This window comes from Euleptes europaea, chromosome 8, assembly GCF_029931775.1.
Source record: "Euleptes europaea isolate rEulEur1 chromosome 8, rEulEur1.hap1, whole genome shotgun sequence".
Taxonomy (NCBI): Eukaryota; Metazoa; Chordata; class Lepidosauria; order Squamata; family Sphaerodactylidae; genus Euleptes; species Euleptes europaea.
In genome coordinates, this window is record NC_079319.1 from 80,220,015 (window position 1) to 80,230,112 (window position 10,098).

General features: G+C 41.7%; 1 protein-coding gene across 1 annotated transcript; it reads left to right on the plus strand.

Moving 5' to 3' along the window:
• The first annotated feature begins 384 nt into the window (after nucleotides 1-384).
• On the plus strand, nucleotides 385-1,337 carry RNF182 (ring finger protein 182). The gene has a single exon (XM_056854554.1). It carries the CDS (start codon nucleotides 434-436, stop codon nucleotides 1,169-1,171), a length of 738 nt encoding a protein of 245 aa, XP_056710532.1. The 5' UTR covers nucleotides 385-433; the 3' UTR covers nucleotides 1,172-1,337.
• The last annotated feature ends 8,761 nt before the right edge of the window (nucleotides 1,338-10,098 follow it).

Sequence of the window (10,098 nt, forward strand, 5' to 3'; positions counted from 1 at the left end):
TGATATTGGCCGTCATAATTTCTCAGCCTGATTTTGTTCCATAGAATTATTGTGAATCTGCAAGGGGAAAATCCCAAGTAGATCACTTTAGAAAATAACTAAAGTACAAACTATCACATCTTGATATCACTAGCCTGAAAGGATCTTGAATAAAGCTATACATAACAGATTATATATGATATATGAATTAATTTTATTTTCCCCTTCTCTCTTCTCTGCAGAAAATCCATGTTGTGTTTAGCATGTGGATATATGAAAGATTTCGAAGGAACATGCAGATAGTCATGGAGATAAACTGAAAATGAATGAAGACTATTGGTGCTTTTTTTCTTCTGGCTGATAGGAGTGATGTAATAATCTAAAAGGAGATCAGAGGTCCCTATAAACAGTCTTTGGCTGACATCACTTCAAGTCTACAGCACATTAAAAAGAAATGACCACCCTACTGCCAGAGGACACAGTAGAGTCCCAAGGCTCAGATGAGCTTGAATGCAAGATCTGTTACAACCACTATAACCTGAGACAGAGGAAACCTAAAGTCCTGGAGTGTTGCCACAGAGTATGTGCCAAATGTCTTTGCAAGATCATAGACTTCGGGGACTCTCCTCAGGGAGTCATCGTTTGCCCATTCTGTAGGTTTGAGACGTGCCTGCCTGATGATGAAGTCAGTAGCCTTCCTGATGACAACAACATCCTTGTGAATTTGGCTTATGGGGGGAAGGGGAAGAAGTGCCTACCAGACAACCCAACAGAACTCTTACTGACTCCCAAAAGGCTGGCCTCTCTGGTTAGCCCTTCTCACACGTCCTCCAATTGCCTGGTTATAACCATTATGGAAGTACAGAGAGAGAGTCCACCAACCCTGAACTCAACCCCTGTGGTGGAATTCTACAGGCCCACAAGCTTTGACTCTGTTGCATCTGTGCCCCAAACCTGGACAGTATGGAACTGTACATCCTTACTCTTCCAGACTTCAATTCGAATCCTAGTTTGGTTGCTAGGTTTGCTGTACTTTAGTTCTTTGCCTTTAGGGATCTACTTACTGGTATCAAAGAAAGTCACCCTTGGGGTAGTCTTTGTCAGCCTTGTTCCCTCAAGTCTTGTTATTCTCATGGTTTATGGCTTCTGCCAGTGTATATGCCATGAGTTTCTGGATTGTATGTCTTCTTAATAACACTTGCAATGAAACAAGCAATGAAAATGTGAAATTGCCATAGATGTAGCATAGTTCACTTATAATTCTCTTTTGTATTCTTATTTATTACAATTGTCCATCAGACTAAATACGACTGCTGACCACAGTTTTGTGGTTCCATTTATTGTTCTTAAACATAATTGAATGATACTTTTTACCCTGTCTTGTTTTACTAACAAATTTAAACAGTCCATTTTGAAAAGACTAAGCAATAGAAAGGGATGAGGCAAGAACAATGACCTAACCAGTTTCCAACAATGGAATAATCCTTAATTTTCCATGGATTACTCCTATTGGAGTACACAGTGTGACCTACTGGAACCACTTCAGATGAAATGCCTGTTATGTTCTAAACTCTCTTATTTCCACTAGTGAGTAACATTGTACTGGGAGTTAATTCACTGGGGACTTCTGCTTCACAAGCCCCAATTCAACTGTGGAGGAGCAGAAATTTAATAGGGCAATTGGACATGCTATTGGGACTGGCTCATAGATCCCAGTGGATTGCACCTCTGGCATTAGAATTTACAAAGAAAACAGGTGTTACTATCATATTCAACATTTTTGGTAGGCTCACAAAGATAAGGAGAAAAAAAATAAGGCCAAGGCCGATGGTGAATATATTTTATTACTCAGTTACTGATGTTATACTCTTCTTTGAAAAACTACTGTGACAAACAGATTCCCCTGAAGAAGCCTTTTGGGCAAAACACGTAGGGAATTTTAATTGAGTAATAATTTTTTAACCTATTTTGCACCAACAGCCTTGGTCTTATTTTTTATCTCCTGTGACTGGTGCGGCCCTTTTCTTTCCCCAGGCTCACAAAGATAGAGTTTTTGAAAAAGGGTGTTGACTTCTACAATTCACATTCATTAGATAGGTACAGGACCACAAAGGAAGGCATCATTTATCCAGATGTGTGACTCACAGCTATGAAGGAATGTGTTTTTTGTTTACTTTGAAATCGCCCCCTCAAAAGTGTGTGTTCATTGGAAGCCTTACAAAGCCTTATCTGTGATAGAGAGGTAATCTCCAAAGAGACTTCTTCACAAACAGCAGCTATGTTTCCATGTGCAAGAAAAACCAAGCTGAATCCAGATGAATTTGTTCCATATGTTGCACCATGTTGACATAATTATTGTGTGCATAGTGAGTGCAAGGCTTTATATGCCTCCAAACCCAATTTCCCTTCCATTCATGACCATGTTTGTATTGTAAGATGCATACGTAAGCTAAAAACAAAATAGAATTAACATTAAAATGTTACTATTAAGAGCTTGAGTCGTTTTTTTTTTAAGCTTTCCCAAAAAGATAGATTTGGGAGAGGAACACCACCATATCCAATTGACCTAAGGGTTTTGGACATTTTCTTATGGAGCCGAATGGCATTGCTTTGAAGTCTCAACATCTGGCAGAAATCAAAAGTGTGCTTCAAAGCAGCTCGCCACCAAATCTCATTGCCACCATTTGAAAATGGGGTTTCAAACTGTTACATCCAAGTTGGAGGATATATTAATGTGTAACGTGTGAAACGTTGTGTTAAGATATATTATAAAGATTGCTGTTTTGTTCTGTTTTAAATAAGCTAAATATTAATGTTTAGAAAACTTTGAGGACTTTACAATATGCTATAGTGTTAGGGCTTGCACATAAAGAGTCCTGAAAAGAAAAAAGGCAAGTGGCATGAAAAAGATATTGCATACTAACAAAGACAAGCAATGTAATATGTCATATTTTCACACAAAATTCCTTGGTTCACATACAGCAATGCATTATTACAAAAAATATTAACAATGGGCAAAATCCACCCGTTAGACGTGTTCAGGTTTCACATATTTCAATGGGAACATCTGAAAGTTAAACAAGTGTTGTCGAAGGCTTTCACGGTCAGAGTTCATTGGTTCTTGTAGGTTATCCGGGCTGTGTAACCATGGTCTTGGTATTTTCTTTCCTGTCCTTCAGTGTTACTCCTCTGAAGATGCCTGCCACAGCTGCGGGCGAAACGTCAGGAAAGAAAATACCAAGACCACGGTTACACAGCCCAGATAACCTACAAGAACCAATTAAACAAGTGTGTAGAAATCAAAGGTTCCTAAAATCCTTACGTTTTTCAGGGTCGTGCCCTTTATTTTTTCCAGGATTTATGATGCATTACAAACCAATGGTTTTTTAAAAACCTCTTGTCCAGCATTGATAACTAGCATTAAAATTTAATAGTCTGTAGAATAATATATTACTATTACTTTAAAGATGCTTGTGATACAGCATGATCTGGCATAGCTGGTAATAGTAAACCACAAAGTATAACTAACTCATGACTTACTCAAATGTCCATCCACCCAAGGGAAAAAAAGTTTTTTATTATCTGTAATGTTTGTATTCTTTGTGTGTGTGCATATGTTAAAAGGATTCATATATTTGTAGAGAGTTTACATTCAGTTTGTCCAAGCTGTCCTGTCTCCTAATAAACAGCTTTTCTGGTACAAGATGAAATATAGGTAATAGTGTGCCTTTTCTGTAACTGTTGTAACGTATAATATCTGGTGCTTCTGCCACACAATATTTAACCTGTACACTTTAAAGAATATTAATCTGACACAGTTTTTCACATTTCGTTTTCAAAGGTGTCTCAAGGCTGGGGACTGAGGATCTTCAGCATATTCTAATTTTAACAGTTTATGGCCACATCTAAGCCTGCCATAGTACCATCATCGCAACATTGCTACATTCTTGTGAAACTGCACTGAAAACTTGCTAGAACAAGTCCTGGTAATAAAATGTTCATGCTGTATCATTCTGGAATCTCAATGTGATGACTTGCATATGTAGGCCAGCCACCACCGATCCAAGACAGAACTTTCATTTCACTTCCAGTTACCACAAAAAGTACTTTTCAACATGGGTAGCTTGTACCTTCAGCCACAATGCATCAAGCAGTCATTCTTCAAAGAAGACGCCCAGTGATGCACATGCATGCACGATTGTTCATATAGAGCAGGGGTGGGGAACGTCAGGCCCAGGGGCCATTTAAGGCCTGCAAAATCATTTGGTCTGGCCCTTTGTGGGTCCTGGCAGATCTCTAGCTAAGAAGGATCTAAGACTGGTGATCCGCCCCCTCCCGTGGACAGGAATAACCTCTATTCAAGGGGGATGTGAGTTGTTTTGCCGAGAAAAGGAACCTTTCCCCCCCCCCTTGCAGAAGAGTCATTAGCTATGCCACCGGTTGGATGACTGCCTGCTTGCCCGTGTGTGTGTGTGTGGGGGGGGGTTATCTTGGGCAGCTGCCTGCTTGGGGTTTGGTCGGCTAATTTTTAAGTTGATAATTTTGTATGGCCCGCGAATTATGTTATAAATATCCAAAAGGCCCTTGGTGGGAAAAAGGTTCCCCACCCCTGATATAGAGTAAAAGTCGTAGTACATTGAGTGGAGGTAATAAAATTCAGAGCAATCCTATGGTCTGGGTACATTGGCCACAATTATGCTGGAATCAGCTAGTGAAAGCAGTTGATATTTTACACTCTCTAGTACCAAAATTACAATGAAGGCAGTACCAAAAAAGGAGGATATAGCAACAATCATGGCCACTGCCACAGATTCCCAAGCAACAATGTACCTGTCACGGCATTGCTCCCAGACACGCAAGCCAGCAAGATACAAGAGCACTTTATTTAAAACATTTGTATCCTGATTTTAGCCCAATTAGGGCGCTCAGGGCAGCAAACAATTAAAAAGACAACAAAAATCAATTTTTTAAACAGTGTGTGGGTGCATAATGAACAATATGTTGTTTGGCTGGCTTTCGCATCAAATAGATACACACACAGCCCAGTCTCATATGTGCAATGATCCTGGCTATGTAGCTCAGTAGGAAGGGTCCCTATGTGAAGTACTACAGACCTGCTAGATACTAAGTGAAGTAGTAATAATAATAATATTTAATTATACAGTCAATCAGACCAGTAAAAACTATACAACGATAAACCTCACATGAACAATATAAAAGAGCGTTTTTAAAAAATGAGACATATTTATATAAATTTTAAGGACACTTTACATAAAAGTGGGTGGAGTAGAAAAAAGTGCAATAAGTACCAATAACATCAAGAAGTAGTATAGACCAGCTAGATGCGAAGCCGTAGGTTCAATTCCTGGCATGGACTCCCAGGAGAACAGTTTGAAAGTTAACACTTTTCTTTAGGGTTGCCAGGTCCCTCTTCTCCACTGGCGGGAGGTTTTTGGGGTGGAGGCTGAGGAGGGGAGGGACTTCAATGCCATAAGAGTCCAATTGCCAAAGTGGCAATTTTCTCCAGGTGAACTCATCTCTATTGGCTTGAGATCAGTTGTATTAGCAGGAGATCTCCAGCTACTACCTGGAGGTTGTCAACCCCACTTTTCTTGAACAGCATCAAGGGCTGGTTTACTTTCATTAGGGGTCTGCACAAACGGCATACTTACTTAGTGTGTGGGGTACACTGAAGCTTGCATTCTTGTGCTCAGGAGCAGTATGGGGCGGAGCCTGGGGAGGAGGAGAGTCATGAATGGCGCATCACTTCCTGCTGAGTGGGTGGAACTAACAGCAGGGCAAGTAGGAATTTCCTTGAGCATAGCTGATGCTATGCTGCCATTTCCTCCTGCTCTACCAGAAGTAACAGATGGGCGAAAACGCACGGTCGCTTTAGCCTCCTTTATTCCCTGTTTCAGCCAGGATTCAGCCACGATTGAAAGCACGTTCGGCGAAACGCATGCATTCGATCCTGGCTGAATCCTGGCAGAAAAAGGGAATAAAGGAGGCTAAAGCGACCGTGCGTTTTCACCCATCATGGCATTGCACCAGGTTTTTCCTTCCCATCGTTGCACATTGCAGGGTGAGAGCCAGAGTTCAGGAGCAGGAAGCTGCCAGCCGCAGTTGGCAATCTAGTACCCCTGTGGACACTCCTACTACCTTTTAAGTAAAGGAAGCATTAAAAGTTAAATTCATAGCTTACCCGAGTTGCAGTGGGAAGAGCAGGACACACAGTATGGTCATGGTTTTTGGAGTGTCCTGCATATCTTTCTTAAAGTGAGCACTAGAGGAGACAAGGGTTTCTCTACGAGGTACCATCTCTTGCTTATCTGTGTGGGATACATTGTCGTTGCAGCCCCAGTTCAGACAGACATCTGCCAGCAGAGAAGAGCTATACGCCGACCTCTGGAACAAAGGTTCCAGGATTACTCTTCACCATAGGATTGCCTTGATTGAAGAAGCAGAAGCGAAATGGGAATAACTACCGGAAACCCATTCTTTTTGATATCTATGGACGTTTATTAAGTTACTTTCACAATTATGAAAGAATGGGCTATACATTTTGACTGAACGGTGGACTATTATACTTGGCAGAGTACATGTTATAGTACAGAAGGAAATGTTATAACTGTATGTGTAATTTTTGGTTATAATAGTCTAATACATGTTTTTGGCATAAGTGTGCTTATTCTTGCATTGTTTGGCCATAAGTGCTATCTTGATTGACAAACCTCCAGGTGATAGCTGGAGATCTCCTGCTATTACAACTGATCTCCAGCTGATAGAGATCAGTTCCCCTGGAGAAAATGGCCACTTTGGCAATTGGACTTTTCTTATGTTCCTATACGCTTAGTTAAATTGTGAAACTCCCTGCTCCAGGATGTTGTGATGGCTGCCAACTTGGAAGGTTTTAAGGGGAGTGGACATGTTCATGGAGGAGAGGGGTATTCATAGCTACTAGTAAAAAATGGATAATAGTCATGATGCACACATTGGGTGAAAACGCATGGTCGCTTTAGCCTCCTTTATTCCGTTTCAGCCAGGATTCAGCCAGGATCGAACGCATGCGTTTCGCCGAACGTGCGTTCAATACTGGCTAAATCCTGGCTGAAACAGGGAATAAAGGAGGCTAAAGCGACCATGCGTTTATTCTCTCTAGGATCAGATGAGCATGCCTTTTATATTAGGTGCTTTGGAACACAGGCAGGACAATGCTGCTGCAGTTGTCTTGTTCGTGGGCTTCCTAGGGGCACCTGGATGGCCACTGTGTGAACAGACTGCTGGACTAGATGGACCTTGGTCTGATCCAGCCTGGCCTTTCTTATGATTCTATGGCATTGAAGTCCCTCCCCTCCCCATACCTCAGGCTCCACCCCAAAAATTTCCAGATTTTTCCCAATCCAGAACTGGCAACTCTAATCGTATTAGACTTATAACACACTGCATCACTGTTGGAGGGTGGTCCATTAGGGAGAATGCTCCACCAACTCAGGCTGTCCCCAGACCTCTCCTGCCTGCCTCCTCACGATCCTTAGCAGACAGCCCACGGGATGGCAGCCTACCTACTAAATCAGTCTCTGAGTTGTCTTTGCTAAGCTCAGGAGTGCAAGCAAGCAAATCTTATATAGGCAGAGACTCACAGAGAAATCAGCTTTTGAGCTGATTAAGAACAGGCTTTTGGATATAGATCTGCAGGAGCTTAGAGGAGCGGCCTGCAGTAGATATTCCCCTATACACTGGAAGCCCGGGACATACAATCAGTCCTTAGCATACTACCTCTCATGCTTAACTGATCCCCAACAGAGAAGGGCTTACATGCTCGCTAGATTTAATGCCCTTCCTTCTGCCTTGCTCTACGGAAGATTCAATAAGGTCTCATATACGGATAGGGCCTGTCCTTGTGGGGAGGGCAAAATAGAATCAGTTTCCCATGTCCTCCTTAACTGCTCATTTTATTCTAGGGGCCTTTCTCAATTTAGTGACCCGTTATTTGTGGACCGGGGATGGTTACCTGCCAAAATTAAGGTGTCTTTCCTCATGACCACCCAGGATCCCATAAAAATTGAATTGGTGGCAAGATTCTTACAGTTAGCAATTCAAGAACATGAGCGCTTGTGCACCAAATAATGCTGGCCTAGTACTGTTAAATTGTCTAATGCACCATAATTGATTTTACTGTAAAAACTATGGCATTTCTTGTACTGTACGGATTTTATGTATTTGCTTTTATACACTTTATCTTATGCCAATAAAGGCTACTTGACTTGACTTGATATAGGCAGAGAGCTATTTCCCCCCTTTAAACTAGGCCAGTTCATAATAGTATATTCCTTCACTGGACAGGAAGCTCTCCTTCTGACAATCTTTCTTCTTTTAAAAAAAATGACGCTGACACTGCCATCCAACACGAATAGTCTCTGGTGCCGGAGCTCCTGTTTTCCCAGTTCTGCGGCAGCTTGACAGAAGTGCCTGGCAAAAGCACCGAGGAGGCGTGCGTGGGGCTATGACATCTAAGCCCAGCTTCCCCCCTTCATACCCGTGGCCAACAGACCCATTGCACTCGGTGTCTGCTTCTTCCCTGCAGCGGTGTACTGTGCCATCCCTTTCCAAACTGTACTGGGGCAGAGGAAGGAACAAGCCACTGGGAATGGAGGCTGTGTGCGGAGGCTGCATTACTATGCGCCTGGCAGGGGGCCCTCAGCAGTGGTGGGCCCAGGGCAGCTGCGTCTTTTGTCTGTTGGATGAAATAGCTCTGGCCACAGCTAAGACACTGTTAGGATCTGAAACTCATTTAATTAATCTGCTACCATTCAGGGCGATGAATCTTGGTTTTGGCTTATTGATAATAAAGGTTAATCACACACAAAAATACCACAGAGTCGTTTTCTTAATCAAATCAATTCTTTACTAACTAATCTCAAGGGTAGGGTACATGGATTAAACAATAAACATCCTACATCTCTAAGTTTCCTAGACTTGCTAAACTCCTTTAGCAGTTACTACGCTTACTCACGAGTAGCCATTCTCACAAGGAGAATGTGCTCCTCCATGCTTGCAGGTTGGTAACTTACAAGTAACTGGGCTACAGTTTCTCTTTCAAACAAAGGATATACCAAAGCAGTAAAATGCAGATTACTTTGCCTACGTGACCATATGACATGGAAGCAATGGCGATCTGCTCTTCCTGACCATTTGGCTAATTAACCCTTTGACTGTCTGACATGTAACGAATCTCGCTATCTAAGACCCAACAAATCCCCTTTTCGAGGTTCAGTTACATTCAGACATGCAAACATAATTCATCACATTTATTAACACATCATATCATATCAATAAGTCCCTTTTGTTTCTTGTCTTTCACTGAGTTAATCTTGAGTTGAAGATTTCTTCCTTGTCTTGCTTGACTTGCGTTCTTGCACTTTTCTTTGCTTGAGAAATTCCAGTATTTTGTCTCTTTCTGTTTCCATATCAAAACAGTGTCTTTCTTCAAAGAGTTTGGATCCTGCTGATTTCTCCAGTTGTTCAGCAATTTTCTTTGCATTTGACTCAGTATCACAGCAAATTAAAACATTGTCCATTATTATTAAAATGTATTGCAATAGGCCATTTTCCTTTCTGCTGAGTAGACATTTCTCTTTATTTCCCCTTTTGAAGCCTTGCTTCTGTAGTTGTGAAGTAAGCTTTTGGCTATCTGTAACAGTAAACATCATCACTGTCATTTTCTTTGAAGTGGCAATGTTTAAAAGAATGTTTATCGCTGTAAGTTGTTGCAGTGATTTCTTCTCCCCACTGAGAAACTTTTGCTCTTTGTTCTCCCAGCTTGAGAAGTTACTTTTCACTTCAGAATGGTTTAAGGTGGTTGAAACCTTTACATCTCCATCAGCTTCAGGACTGCCCCCTTCTGATGCTGTATCCTGTAGACACTTTGCTGCACCAGGCGGCCTAAGCTCCCATGCTGAGGATGTAACCGGCTCGGTTTCCCTTCTTCCAACCTTTGCATCACTCATTCTCTCAGTTGCATTCATCTCGTTTACAATGGAAATTTCCTTTCCCCTTTTGTCTCCCGAGATGCTAGCATTTCCTTCATCAGTAGATGGCGCTAGAGGTTCTGTTGAATCA

Excerpts from the sequence above, each read along its gene's own strand:
- RNF182 (XM_056854554.1), top strand. The coding sequence starts at position 434 with ATGACCACCCTACTGCCAGAGGACACAGTAGAGTCCCAAGGCTCAGAT.